Source organism: Taudactylus pleione, unplaced genomic scaffold (genome assembly GCF_031769625.1).
Source record: "Taudactylus pleione unplaced genomic scaffold, aTauple2 ptg001605l, whole genome shotgun sequence".
Classification (NCBI taxonomy): domain Eukaryota; kingdom Metazoa; phylum Chordata; class Amphibia; order Anura; family Myobatrachidae; genus Taudactylus; species Taudactylus pleione.
This window is the reverse complement of record NW_028286002.1, coordinates 263559-278958: the sequence shown is the minus strand read 5'-3', so window position 1 is coordinate 278958 and position 15400 is coordinate 263559. Positions and strand designations below refer to the sequence as shown.

Below are 15400 nucleotides of genomic sequence, written 5' to 3'. Positions count from 1 at the left end.
AAGTTGACACACAAAAGGTCGACATTTACAAATGGTAAACATGGTACAAATACATGGTACATGGTACAAATGGTAAACACAAAAATGGTCAACATGATTTATTTTTATTTTTTAGGGTTAGGTTTGGGGTAAGGGTTAGGCACTTACTGGAGGGTTAGGGTTTGCAACTAGAGCGATGGTTAGGGTCAGGCACCTACCCCGACGGTTAAGGTTAGGTACCAGGAGGGAGAGTTAGGGTTAGGCACCAAGGGGAGGGTTAGGTTTAGGGCATTCAGAAAATGCCAAACATGATTGAAGTGCATACACGATATACATCACTTGTGTTTGCTGTAAGTCTAGCACAGCTGATGAAAGCATCCACATGCTATCATAATGAACAATGAAAGTCTTGTGCGTGTTCAGCGAGGCTGAAAGCATTGTCAAATCTTTCAAACCTGTAAAGAAATGTTGAACTTATGTGCAATTAAGTTAATTGTTCATTTTCTTACACAGCAACCAATGAGTCAGTTTGTCATGAAGAAAATGTAGCAATGATAGATGGAGGATCAGCTAGAGAGAGGAATGTGGAGGAGAATGAGAGCACTAGGGTGGTGAATCTTGAAGACTATTTTGGAGAATCAGGTTTGTATATTTTGGAGATTTATAATTGGTATGCTGTATGATTTTGGTCTTTATTTCCTAGTATTCCTTATATAAAACAGGTTGCTACTGTACATTGACAGTCCTCTCCCTATTATGCTTTCTAGAAAAAATTAAACATACAATAAAGTTATTGTTTGAAATTAGCAAATTGTAAGCCTTTGCGTTGGGTAACTAAAAGTACCCCAGAAGTAACTTGAATTTATGTTTCGCTTAGCAGTTATTTTGACTTCTGCTTTTTTAGAAAAAGCAGTCATGGTCTATGAAGGTAAACTTCATCTATTTTGCAACACAGTATATCAAGAACTTATGTTATTAGCTACCATATCTTCTCCATAACAAAAATGCTCCATGTTTTCATTTTATTCTAAAAAAAAATAATAATCATAAAATTAATAAAATGAATAGTGGCATAAGTGGTTGGCAGCTATCGATTGAGTACATACAGAATTATAGAGGTGTTGCTTCACTGGAATATCCACAGTTTAGTAGAATAGGTGATTGTGAAATTGTAACATAATAACAATATTTGAGCTTCAGTAGATATTACCTATGAATTGTTTATGTAACATTATCTGCATTCTTAGTTTAGAGGGCCTGTAATATAACAAGACATATTTGTCTTTGGTAAAAACACATCTACAGTGAGTTTATGTGTATACAATGTTTATTTCCTTTGTAATGGTTCTTTTTCTTTTCAGAAGTCTGATTAAGAAACACCAATATCAATGTAAAAATCAAGAACCAAAAAGGATACAGATTTTTTTTCATTCATTCAATCATTAATAATTATGCACAAACTTATCCTACTAGCAAAACATTTGGAACCACCCAGCGGATTTATTTGTTAATACAAGTTGTATAATGAATTATCCTTATTTTTCCAGTAAAAATTTAATATTTGCCATGTTATATAAAGATCAATACTATGATGTGCAAATGAAACATTTTTTATTGTATCAAGGTAAAATATATACCTGGTACTGTAGTGGTCAACTGGTGGAATAGATACCACAGCACTTCAATACATGTGTATGGCTATTTTATCACAAAAACTCAATATCAGGATCTATATGGATATACTATTTTTATGTCCTTCAACCAACTGATATTTTACCACATATATTTTCCTTTTTATTATAACTATTTATTTTTTAGGAACTAACACAATTTTACCACCCAGACAAATCTTTTTTTTAAATGTTATTAATACATCAATAAACGCATACTTACTTTATATATAGTGTGGCTTATTTACTTCATACTGTTTTTGTAATTTTAAGTAATACCATCAGCAGCGGCTCCTACGCTCTTAGATGAGGGAGGCTGCCACTGCCGGTGCTCTGACCTGCAGAGCAGAGGAGGAGATACTATAGTCCTGGGATGGGCGGCCGGCATCTGGCGCCTGCCAGATCAATTCCATTCACTCATACACTTACCTGTTCAATCTGGAAATCCCTCTATTGCCAGTCATTCAGTGATTCATAGACAATTGTGTTAGTACAAAAATTTGCTGAAATTTCTCAAATCTCTATTCATTATAAGTTATAACACTGTATATAAATTACAGAAAATTTAATAGGTTTGACCATTTCTAAGTCTATTCGACCATGATTGAACTGAGACACACACTTACAAACCGAGACCAACCAAACTCATACTGTGAACTTTGAACAGTTTGAATTAAAAAAAACAAGTTAAAATACTTTTATATTTTTTCAAATGTTATTTAAATTGTTTAATGATGAAAACTACTTTAAAACAATGGCTTTTACTGAAATGGTGAATCTTAGCAATCTGGAAAAGGAGATATTTTTATTAAAAGTTTGATGTGTTTACCACTTTTTCTTCTATACTAATAAAATTTGTGCAGTTACAAACTGCAAAAAAAAGTGGAAACCTGTGTATCCATACTGTATTGCCTATTGAGTCTAAAGTATTGCTGAAATGGTTGCGGTATATTATGTTGACATTCACAATGTCGACATTGATTAACTCGACGTGAGAATGTTGACATGGTTGTAATGTCAATTTCATAATGGCAACACTGATGTACTTTAATGTCGACATTGTTGAAACGCCAACAATCTGTTTGTAGTGTAATTGCAATAGAAACCCTACTGCTTACTCTAACCCTAATAGAAATGTCAACATTATGATAAGGTCAACATTTCTGATATTGACATTCTGTCAATGTCGAAATTTTGCAGGTGGCTACATTATTGATGTGGACATTTTAACCAAGTTCACATTATCAATGTCAACCTTTTATTTTCGACATTGTGAATTTGTGATCAGCGACTGTCTAACTCCATAGCATAACATAGCATCCAAACCCGTCCTCTGCTAATGTGTTTTTCATCCTTACTTAAAAGCACATTAAAAATAGGATGAATGATTTCTTATGGGTCCGTTCCCACCATAACATTGTAATATTTAAGAATATCTGTGTCACAGTGCGACGGATTCCGGGGTGCACTTACCGGGTCCGGTGACACTGATCTGTCAGGCAGCGGGGCAAGGAGTTCAAGGCGCCCGCTGCCGATGCTTCTAGCTCCATCCAGCAGTTGTGACAGGTGACCGCGGCTGTCCTAGGAGCGCGCACGCAGTCCTGTTCTAGATTTAAAGGGGCAGGCTCGCCAAACGCTGATCCCGTTTAGCGTGGGATTTCAAGTCCTCCCTATAAGAGGGAGTCTCTGGCAGCACACAGTTTCCAGAGTATAGGGCTCCATTCCATACTCCAGCATTCCTGCCGTACTATTATCCTGAACTTGACCTTGACTTGCTTGTGAATCCATTATCATCTGACCCTTCTGTACTGTATCTGATATTCTGACCTTGGCTACTCCCTGTGACCTGCTTACGTCTGCTCCTTGGTGCTGTCTCATCTGTTGGTATTGACCCGGGTCTGTCAACTACGCACTTCATCCAGTGTTCACCAGCACCTATATAGGGGAACCTAACCTAAGGGCCGCGACGTATGAGTCAGACGCAGCCAAGTCCATACCTTCTTGCAAGGGTCCCTGGTGAATACCGCCGGCACATTAGACTCTACGCCTCAGGCTTAGGTCTAGCCAATTCCATAATATGGGTCGCATCCGCAATCTGCCCGAGACATGTGACAGAATACTCTGGCCCAAAACATGGATGCTGCTGGTAGTCCGTCACCATGAGACCTGCTCGAGAACTTATTTGCTGGAGTCGAGAAGCAAGAACAAGATCAGGCTCAGATTATGCAGTGTTTGCAGACACTAATGCAGCAAGTCGGTGTCGCTCAAGCACCTCCAGTACAACCAGGTCCATCTACTACGATGACTGCACCAGCCGCAGGGGCTTCTGCACCAATACGATTTCCGTATCCAACAAAGTATGATGGGGACCCTACAGGCTGTTGTGGATTCCTGAACCAGTGCTCGATTCAGTTCAAATCCAGGCAGCAAGCTTCCCTTCAGACAGGACAAAAGTGGCTTATATGATCTCGCTGTTGTCAGGTCAAGCATTGGCTTGGGCCTCTCCATTGTGGGAAAGGAATGATCTGCTCGTCAACAACAGTGCCGAGTTTCTGAGAGCCTTTCCTGAAGGTCTTCGATGAGCCTGGGCGATTATCCTTCGCAGGGTCGGCCATCTTGCAGCTGAAGCAGGGAAAAAAATCTGCTGGACAGTATGCTGTGCAGTTTTGAACCCTTGCTTCAGAGTTAGGGTGGAACAATGAAGCCTTGGTTGCCGCATCTGTCGGATCAAATTAAAGATGTCCTTGCATCTAGGGAGTTGCCAACTTCCTTGGATGACTTGATCTCCTTGTGTATCCGAGTAGACCTTCACCAAAGAGAGAGAGCACAAGAAAAGGAACAGTCTCGTTGCTTCACTTTTAAGCTGGCTCCATGATTCACTGAACCTACTGAGTCTCCAGAAGAACCCATGCAGATTTGGAAATCTGGCCTCCCTGCCGCAGAAAGAGAAAGGAGGTTCAAAAATAAGCTTTGTTTGTACTGTGGTGAATCAGGCCATCTTCTCTCTGGCTGTCCAAAGCATCTGGGAAACGAGAAGACCTAAATGATCAAGGGGTGGTCAGTTTAGGTGCGTTGAAATACACCCCAAAAAACAAAGTTACTTCTCAGTTTTCCATCGACGTAACCCTGGCCGTGGGAAACTCCTTTGAAGTAGTCAAGGCCTTCTTGGATTCGGGTGCCAATGGCAATTTCATTACGGCTTAAAAGGTCCAAGAGTTGGATATTGCTAGTATGCCTCTGGAAAAACCCCTTTGCATCATCGGAGTGGATGGGAATAAACTTCCTACGGCTACCATTCGCTCACAGATGATGGAAGTCACCATGCAAATAGGGGCTCTTCATCGAGAGTTGATAACATTTTACATTCATTCATCAGCTGAGAGTCCAGTCATTCTAGGTCTCCCCTGACTCTGCAAGCATGCTCCCATTCTAGATTGGAATGAACCTCAAATCCTGTTGTGGGGTTCTCAATGCCGTGGGTTCTATTTATCATCGGTTAAGCCTCCTCACCATGCCATTCGAAGCTTAGTCATCTCTCCAGAAGACCAACTTCCAGTTTCATATCAATCCTTTAGAGATGTGTTCAGTAAAAAAGCAGTAGAGATGCTACCTTCTCACCAAGAGTGAGATTGTGCTATAGACTTACTGCCTGGGAAGGTACCGCCCCGTGGAAGAATTTTTCCCCTTTCGCTTCTCGAGTCCCAGGATGTGACTGAATACATCAAGGAAAATCAGCAAGGGTTTATCAGGGAGTCTAAATCACCCACTGGATCTGGTTTGTTCTTCGTTAAGAAGAAAGATGGAGGTTTGAGGCCATGCATCGACTACCAGGGCCTGAATGCAATCACCATTAAGGACCGATATCCCCTACCACTGATTTCTGAACTTTTTGATCGAATAAAAGGGGCAAAGATTTTTACCAAACTGGATCTCCATGGGGCCTACAACCTAATCAGAATCCGGTCTGGGGACGAATGGAAGACGGCGTTTAATACTCATGATGGCCACTATGAGTACTTAGTCATGCCCTTTGGATTAAGCAATGCTCCAGCTATTTTCCAAAAGTACATGAACCATATCTTCCAGGATCTGTTATACAAGTACGTGGTGGTATATCTGGATGATATCCTGATATGTTCAGAGGATATTGCAAGTCACCGTCAACACGTGTGTGAAGTGCTGTCATGACTCCGGGCTCATCAGATTTTTGGCAAACTTGAGAAATGCTCCTTCCAGCAAAAAGAACTAACCTTTTTCGGGATACATCATTTTGGGTTCCTGTCCAGAAAAGCTTGCCACCATTGTAAACTGGCCTCGTCCAGTCAGATTGAAAGCTATACAATGCTTCCTGGGGTTTTTCAATTTCTACTGCCAGTTCATCAGGAACTATTCATCCATCGCAACCCCCATCACTGTGCTTACCAAAAAGGGTCAAGACACTCATGTATGGTTGTCTGAGCCATAGGAAGCATTCACCCAATTGAAACAGTTTCCTTTCAGCACCTATTCTGAGGCAACCTAATTGTGATTTACCATTATTTTTGGAGGTGGACGCTTCTACGAGTGGGGGCAGTGCTGTTGCAGAAGGATAGTGATAACAAGTGGTACTCCTGTGGGTTCTTCTCACAAAAGTTCTCTGCACCAGAAAGGAACTACGCGGTTGGAGATAAGGAACTACTGGCCATCAAGTTGGCTCTTCAGGAATGGCGATACTTGTTGGAGGGAGCTAAATTTCCGGGGACAGTATATGCAGATCAAGAACTTGACGTATCTCAAGACAGCCATTGTTTAAATTACCGCCAGTCTAGGTGGTCGTTATTTTTTGATCAGTTTAATCTTGTGATTACCTATCGGCCGGGTAATAAGAATGTGAAGGCCGATGCACTATCTCGAGCATTCAGTTCTGATGAGATGGAGGAATTAAAGGAGGACAAGGCCATTCTAAATCCTGCTTGCTTCGTGACTGGTTCCCAACAAGGTCAAGATTCTACCAGGGAAGACATTTGTAGCACCTGAATCCAGATCCAAATTACTGCAATGGGCACATTCTTCACATTTTAGTGGGCATGCAGGAATCAATAGAACTCTGGAATTAATTCTCAGGGGGTATTGGTGGCAAACAGTTCATCAAGATGTTAAGGATTTTGTGGCAGCCTGTCAAATTTGTGCTCAACACAAGATTCCTCCGCATTCTCCAACTGGTCCTCTGTTGGCACTACCAGTGCCTGATTGTCCTTGGACTTACATTTCCATGGACTTCGTGACCGACCTACCTTCATGCCAAGGGTTCAATACTATCCTGGTGGTGGTGGACAGATTCTCCAAGGCTGCTCACTTTGTGCCATTAAAAGGGCTACCCTCAGCACCTAAGTTAGTGGAAGTATTAATTGGGGAAATCTTTAGATTGCACAGGTTTCCTAAAGATATTGTTTCTGACCGAGGGGTACAATTTACCTCTAGATTCTATGCAGGTGCTTTGGCATCAAGTTAAACTTCTCTTCAGCCTACCATCCACAGAGCAATGGCCAGGTCGAATGAATAAATCAAGAATTAGAGAAGTTTATTTGAATGTATGTTTCTGCCAATCAAGATGACTGGGTTTCTCTGCTGCCTTGGGCTGAGTTTGCCCACAACAATTTGTATCATGAAGCATCAGGACATTCCCCATTTCTTACTCAGTATGGTCTGCATCCACTATTACCCGAGTTACCAGGCCTTCAGTCAGTACCACTTCCACCTGTGTGTGGCACAGTGAACTGATTTTGTAATATCTGGAAGGAGGTAAAAGATAATTTGTGCAAAGCCTCTTCAAGGTCTAAACTTTTTGCAGACCGGAAAAGGAGGCGGGGTCCGTTGTTATATCCTGGTTATAAAGTCTGGTTGTCAACCAAGCATCTGAGATTAAAAGTTCCCACTATGAAGTTTGCTCCCAGGTACATTGGTCCTTTCCAGATTCTTCAGGTGATTTTTCCAGTGGCATATCATTTAAAATTACCTGGTACACTTAGGATACCTCATGTATTTCATGTATCCCTTCTAAAACCCCTGGTGCTTAATCGTTTCTCAGTACCTTGCAATCCCCCTTCAGCAATTTCAGTGGACCATCAGGAGGAGTATGAGGTAAAACAGATCTTAGACTCCAGACTGTCGAGAGGATTTGTTCAGTTCCTGGTTGATTGGAAGGGGTATGGTCCTGAGGAACGTTGTTGGGTCAAGGCTTCAGACATTAATGCACCTCAATTACTTCAGAAATTCCATCAGAAGTTTCCTGATAAACCATTTGTGGGATGTTCGGTGCCCACATCTAGAGGAGGGGGTAATGTCACAGTGCACTGGACTGTGGGGTGCACTTACCGGGTCCGGCGACACTGGTCTGTCAGGCAGTGGGCGGGGAGTTCAGGGAGCCCACTGCCAATGCTTCTGGCTCCCTCCAGCAGCTGTGACAGGCAGCCGCGGCTCTCCTAGGAGCATGCGCGTCATCCTGTTCTAGATTTAAAGGGGCAGGCGCGCCAAAAGCTGATCGTATTTGGCGTGGGATTTCAAGTCCTCTCTATAAGAGGGAGTTCTGGCAGCACACAGGTGCCAGAGTATAGGCTCCATTCCATATTCCAGCGTTCCTGTCGTACTGTTATCCTGAGCTTGGCTTGCTTGTGACTCCGTTATCGTCTGACCCTTCTGTACTGTACCTGATATCTGGTTTTGACCTCGGCTACTCCCTGTGACCCGCTTATGTCTGCTCCTTGGTACTGTCTTGTCTGTTGGTATTGACCCGGCCTGTCGACTACGTTTATTCTCTTGCACTTCACCCAGTGTTCACCAGCACCTGTATAGGGGAACCTAACCTGAGGGCCACGACCTGTTTGTCGGACGCAGCCAAGTCCATACCTTCTTGCGAGGGTCCCTGGTGAATACCGCCGGCACATTAGACTCCGCACCTCAGGATTAGGTCTAGCCAATTCCCTAATACGGGCCGCATCCGCAATCCGCCCGAGACTTGTGACAATCAGTAACACGTATTACCAGCACAATAACTTGTATTGGTAAAACAGCAACACATTAAAAGTGAGTGAAAAATGCTTCTAAGGCTCATGTCCAAAAAGTACATTCGTTTTGGCCTTTTTGCACAATGTCTCAGCTCACATTTATGGCCAAGCCCTTATTATAAGTGAGTGAATGTGTATTGTGCAATGCAATGACATTTATGTTTCCTGTAAACCAGTTAAAAGACTTTAGCCAGGAACAGGAAAATATTTACACTGGTTATTTGATTATACTTTTGAAAGACGACTGATGTGATGTGTACAAGATTCAGATATTTTAAATAAAAATCTTTTTTATAACTATTTTCTCTAGCAACATTAGTTTTGCTATGTTAAAGCCATTCTACTATCTATTGTCTAAATAACAATTAATAAGCCACTAGGGGGGTTTCATTGCAGCTGGGATTTCCAGAGTATCTAAAGTTCTGTAATACACAACCAGCAAATCTACTTTGTTTGCCAATCGCCATCTCTTGTTTGTGGCTTCTGATTGGTACTCCTGTTCACTTTCCCCCTTACATCAAACTATGCTCTATTCAGCCAGGGCTTTGAGAAGAACCACAGAGCCCCAGGAGAAATGACAGAAATGACTCTAAAATCAAGGCTAGGGATATGGCATTGCAGCCAGGGGTGTATCTACCCATTGGCCATGATGGCACTCGCTGGCCAAAGGGGGGGGGGGCACCATCCAGCAGTGCCAACCCAGGGGCTTGAACTAGCCCTGCTAGTCCCCCGGGCTCCACAAGTGTAGGGCAGACTACAGTGAGAGCAGTCTGCCCTACACAGTAACAAACAGACAGCCGTCAGACAGACTCTCATTGGCTACTGCGTCCACGGAGGGAGTCGGCTGGAGCTCACTCATGAGCTCTGTCTCCCGTCTCCCCCCACAGCGAGTGATGAGAGAGATGTCATGATGTCTCTCCCATCCCATAGTGCAGAGCGAGAGTGGGCCCGTAGAACTGGACAGCGGTGTTTGTTGGCAGGAGCGGGGATCAGGTAAGTTGCTTTATTTTTTCTGTGTGTGTTTTTTTTCCTGGCACAGCATGGGGGGGGAGAGTGTGGCTACTGGGGACACTTTATGAGGGAGTGGCCACTACTGTTGGCATGTTATGGGGGATGGCCACTACTGGGGGCACTGTATAGGGGGGACTACTACTGGGGCACTGTATAGGGGGGACTACTACTGGGGCACTGTATAAGGGGGACTACTACTGGGGGCCAGAGGCGTCACTAGGGCTGGTGTCACCCGGTGCTATAACTCATGGTGACACCCCCCCCTCCAAAAAAAAAAAAATTGATATGCAGCTCCACGAACTCTCCCCAAATACCAGTCCAGCAATCACACTTAAACAATGCCCCCAATAGTGGTGCCCCGTAGATTGCAGTGACCGCCAGATAATACAGAGAGCGTCGTAGTAACCGCCAGATAATGTAGAGTCACAGTGAATGCCAGATAATGCAGAGACCATCATTGACCCACATATAACACATAATATGAATACACCCCTTATACACACAGAAACACAATAATTATACCCACGCACATACATTAATCACCATCCCCAGCATAGACAGTATTACCTCCCCAAGTTAAAAACAAATACACCCTCCCCCATTGAATAAGTATATCATCCCCCTAGGTCTGATGGGCAATGTCGCTGACGAAACGTGGGAGCAACCCTCGTCAGTGACATAGCGGGTACACACTGGCTGATATGCCCGATATGTACATATCTTCTAGTGTGTACCTGGCATTAGGTTTAGGGAGGGGAGGTTAGGTTTAGGCACCAGGGGGGAGGGTTAGGCACTAGGTGGGGAGGGATAGGGTTATGCACTAGAGGTGAAAGGGTTAGGCACTAGACGAGAGGGTTAGGGTTAGGCACTAGGGGAGAGGATTAGGGATAGGCACTAGGGGAGAGTATTAAGGTGTGGGGAGGTTAGGGTTAGACACTAGGAGGGGAGGGTTAGGGTTATGCACTAGAGGTGTGAGGGTTAGGGTTAGGCGCTAGGAGAGAGTGTTAGGGGGTGCGGGGAGGGGGAGGTTAGGGTTAGGCACAAGGAGGGGAGGGTTAGGCACTAGGAGGGGAGGGTTAGGGTTCAGGGAGGAGGAGGTTAGGTTTAGGCACTGGGGAGGGAGGGTTAGGGGTTATGGTTAGGGGTATGGAGAGGGGAGGGTTAGGCACTGGGGGGGTTTGGGATAGGCACTAGGGGGGAGGTTTAGGGTGCGGGGAGTGGGAGGTTAGGTTTAGGCATTGGGGAGGGAGGGTTAGGGGTTATGGTTAGGGGTATGGAGTAGAAATAAAGGACAGGGACAACACAGCCCCTGCAGGCACAGGTCTAACATAACAAACACACACACACAATGACAGGTAATGCCCCCCCTCCTCCCTCATTGAATTATTTACATCCCATTACACCTACTGTATAACGCTGTGCTGGCTGCTGCTGTCTCCCAGTTCCTTCTCATCCTCGCTGACTGAGAGGTCAGAGGGTCACGCTGGGAAGAAGCAGGGACCGTGTACAAACTACTTGTCAGTATTCAAGTGTAATCAACAGTGTCTGAATACACTTGAACACTGGAAAAATGTTTTGTAGACTGTCCCTGCTTGTTCCCAGCGATCTATCAGACAGCAGCGAGGAGCAGAAGCTCAGCTGCCATCCATCCACCCCAGCGGCTTCAGCCAGGCTGATCAGTAATCAGCCCCCTGTCCTCTAGCGCTTGCACGCCCGCCCCACATGGAGGGGACTGCATGAGGAGCTCAGCCGCACTTACTGTATAGAAGGCTGCCGCTGGCTGTCTCACTGTGACAGGCGCAGCGGCAGCCGGCAGAAGCAAAAACTGTCTCAGCAGGCAGCTGCTGCAGGGAGAGCGCCTCTCCAGCCTGGCATCTCCCTGCAGTGCAGGACCTGCTGAGCGGGGGGTGGGGATGAGTCGGATTTTGGTGTCACCCCCTTGGAGGGTGACACCCGGTGCGGCCCGCACCCACCGCACCCCCCTTGTGACGCCACTGCTGGGGGCAAATGCATAGGGGGACTACTACTGGGAGCACTGCATATGGGGGACTACTACTGGGGCAATGAATAAAGGGGACTACTACTGGGGGCACTGCATAGGGGGGACTACTTCTGGGGCACTACATAAGGTGGACTATTACTGGGGGCACTGCATAGGGGGGCTACTACTGGGGGCAATGCATAAGGGGAACTACTACTGGGAGCACTGCATAGGGGGGACTACTACTGGAGGCAATGCATAAGGGGAACTACTACTGGGGGCACTGCATAGAGGGGACTACTACTGTGGGGACTACTACTGGGGGCACTTCCTGAAATTATGGGGGGAGGAGAGCGCCAGTCCATTACCTTGCCAAGGACGCTCGGATCCCCTGACTGCAGCTATGATACAGAATACTAATTGGAAACATTCACTAATAATTGCCTGCTGTGCCCTCCAAGTGCTGCCCTCTAAGCTTCAAAAGGGCTGCACATAACTCGTAATCTCAGTAATACATTAAAGCAATGTATTTAATCTGTAATAAAATATATGCAGACATTTGAATATAAGATAAACAAGTATTATGATCTCTACTAAACAAATCTGATAATTCAATATGTGCAATTAGATTTTATGTCACAATTTAAAAGTTGGTTTTAAGGTTGGAATATGCACCACACAGTCTGCACAGAAGTTTCCATCCAACAACTCAAGCGCATATCACAGCTGCTACAGGGTCCAGGCCACCTCCGGGGCCTGGCCATCTCCCTGCACCCAGTTACGCTGCCAGTGGCCAGATGCTCACCTCCAGAATAGCTATTCTTTTCTCACCAGTGTGCTGCTACAGGACAGCACATCTGCTGTCATGGGGCCCTTCTGTCTCCCCTCACTAATACTCGGAGGAGGCATGGCTGTATGTGGCTAAATGTTTACCCATTCACCCATGTCTCCTGCAAGAAGCATATTACGAGACTGATTTATTAGTGAATCATAGCTTTTTTAAATACTACATTACTGTATATCATACACAATTAGGATTAGGAAGACTATATCATTAAAAAAAACCTGTGTATAATACTTACTGTATGCTAATCACCATCATTTAATCCTATATGTCAATTTACCAGGATGATAGTGCAAACATTAGGGGGTAAATTTACTAAGAATCGAGTTTGGTCGAGTTTTTTGTTTTAAATCTCGATTTGCATCGCCAAAACTCAGGCTGGTTTTTTTTTTTGGGTTCTGCAAATTTACTAAGAAGCGAGTTTAGGTGAAAGTCAGTTTTCCGATGGTGAAGCAAATCGAGATTTCTCGGGTCAGTTTTGCTTTAACTTGGGGGAGATATCTCTCTTCTGTTTGAAATGTGTTTTTTGGCGGGTTTTTTTCTGATTTCAGTCAGTTGCATCTAATTAAGTGTACCCACAAACCCTAATACTTCAATCACTAGAGGCAGTACAAGATAGAGACAGAGCTGATTTACTGACTCATAAAGTATCAGGCACAAATCGGGAAGGAACATCGAACGACGAAGTCAGATTCATTACACAATATTCACAACAAAGTAGACAATTAGAAAAGATCCTAAGAAAACATTGGGGAATACTCAAAGAGGATGATATGCTGGCAGGATTAATACCCAATAAACCCAAAATAACATATAGGAAGGCACCAGACCTGAGGTCTAAATAGATAAAGAACCATATTCCGCCTAAAAAAACAATACAGACCACTTTATGTACACCATCAAATGGCTTCTTCCATTGCCATTCATGCTCCGGATGCAGAAGCACAGGAGCAACAAGCACTAAACCAACTACGACATTTGAATCTTGCTCAACAGGAGATACATACAATATCAAGGAAACATTAACATGCAACCATAAGAATGTCATTTATCTTCTACAATGTACATGTCCGAAACAATATGTGGGCAGAACTACTAGACCCCTGAAAGTAAGAATTATGGAACATGTCAGAAACATAAATAAGGGATTGGACAGCCATAATTTATCCAAACATTTTAATGATCATCATGATAATAATCCAAAACATTTGAGTTTTATAGCATTACAGACAGTTGAACCAAACTGGAGAGGGGGCAATTTTGATAACTACATAAATAGAGTGGAACTAGAATGGATGTATAAATTACAAACTTTTCATCCTAAAGGTCTGAATCGTGACAATGAGGTAAAATCCATAATATGTAAAAATTAGATTACAATTCCATTCCATTCATTATGCAGACCGTATACCCCATATACCCCCTACTCGGATATGATTACAGAAGTATTGGCTTCTTTTTGCTTCACTTTCTCATATACACAATATACAATATGATAATATACTATTGAGGTCTAGGTTTGAGCCATCTATATCCCGTTAGACAATAATATAAGGAAAACTCTTATTCACCTTTATGTATCAATTACACCTTAGGTGATACCTAGGGATATATCTCCACTCGTTTATTAATTTCATCTCTATTCAGTATTTTTGGTTTAGTTATTCTTAATTTATTTATTTATTTTCTTCATTTATTTTCTTTCTATATTTATTTTTTTATTTTTTCCATTAATTATTTAATTAACTAATTTTTTTTATTTTTTTTATTTATTTATTTATTATATTTATTTATTATTATTTTTATTTATCTTTATTTTATCGTTTATTTGTGTGTATGTATATATATATATGTATACTTTGCATATATATATATGTGTAGATACATTTATACAAGCAATATCATACCTATTCATCTATGTATGTGGAACCTTATTATCCAGCCTATCAGCTACACATTATAGATAGCACGCTCAGGAGGATGTAATCACCAAGGTGACCCGCCCTCCTGTCAATCACAATTTGAACCAATCACAGACATTGTCGCTGTATTTGAAGGCTCAAGCAGCAGTACTAGAACAATTCAACTCCCAGAAGAAGACCTGACAGGTCGAAACGCGTTGGAGGAACACTGCAATCCCTATCTAACAGCGTCTCCAGTACCACATTTGCCGTCCAACTGTTTCAGCTTACCACTACCGGAACTTGAATCTACTAGCGAGCAACAGAAGCGCGCCATCACCGCCGACGAAGACCGCCGGGACCGGCAGCTTGGCATCCGGGTAAGTATCCTCTGGTGCAGAGTCGTCCGCGGCCCCCGGCTTGCGCAAGCCAGGACCGTAGGCACCCCTCTCCCCTGTCCGGCACCTGGTGCACGCGCACGGACCTGCCCCCTGGCAACAGGGACAGTGTCCGTGATCTCCGCACTCAGGGCGCCCGTGACGCAGAGTGATCCCCGGCGCTCGCCACAGCCAGCCTCCCCCACACTACACGGAGAATAACCCGGGCAACGTACAGACATCCACAGGACTTACAGCATACCACCGAGGTACCCCTTTGGAACTAGCGGGACGCCGCTAGATCTCCCTGACTAAACACTATACTTTAACCATCTATCAGATTGACTATTCAGTTGGCGGCATCTAAGGTTGAGACCAGTACCAGTGCCTATTCACAAATAGATCGGCACATTTGCTATTTATATTTTGTCTACATTTGTCTATATTTTGTTTATTTTTGTTTATATTTGTTTACTTTTCCTTCTGACAATTTTGACATATTGCAGCATTGTCCATTGTGTTTATTTGTTTGTTTAATCTGTTGGTGTATAACCAATGGTTTACAGGCACCATATTATATTGCATTACAATTGT

The 15400-nt window shown here is 43.6% G+C and overlaps 1 protein-coding gene across 1 annotated transcript in view; it reads left to right on the top strand.

The window, feature by feature from the left end:
- The window catches only part of LOC148442148 (uncharacterized), a 290790-nt gene that overhangs the window by 250533 nt on the left and 24857 nt on the right, over nucleotides 1–15400 (top strand). The window contains exons 13-14 of the mRNA XM_088464170.1: nucleotides 493–621; nucleotides 884–907. Coding sequence (XP_088320296.1) covers nucleotides 493–621; nucleotides 884–907 — 153 coding nt within the window. The remainder of the gene's footprint in view (nucleotides 1–492; nucleotides 622–883; nucleotides 908–15400) is intronic.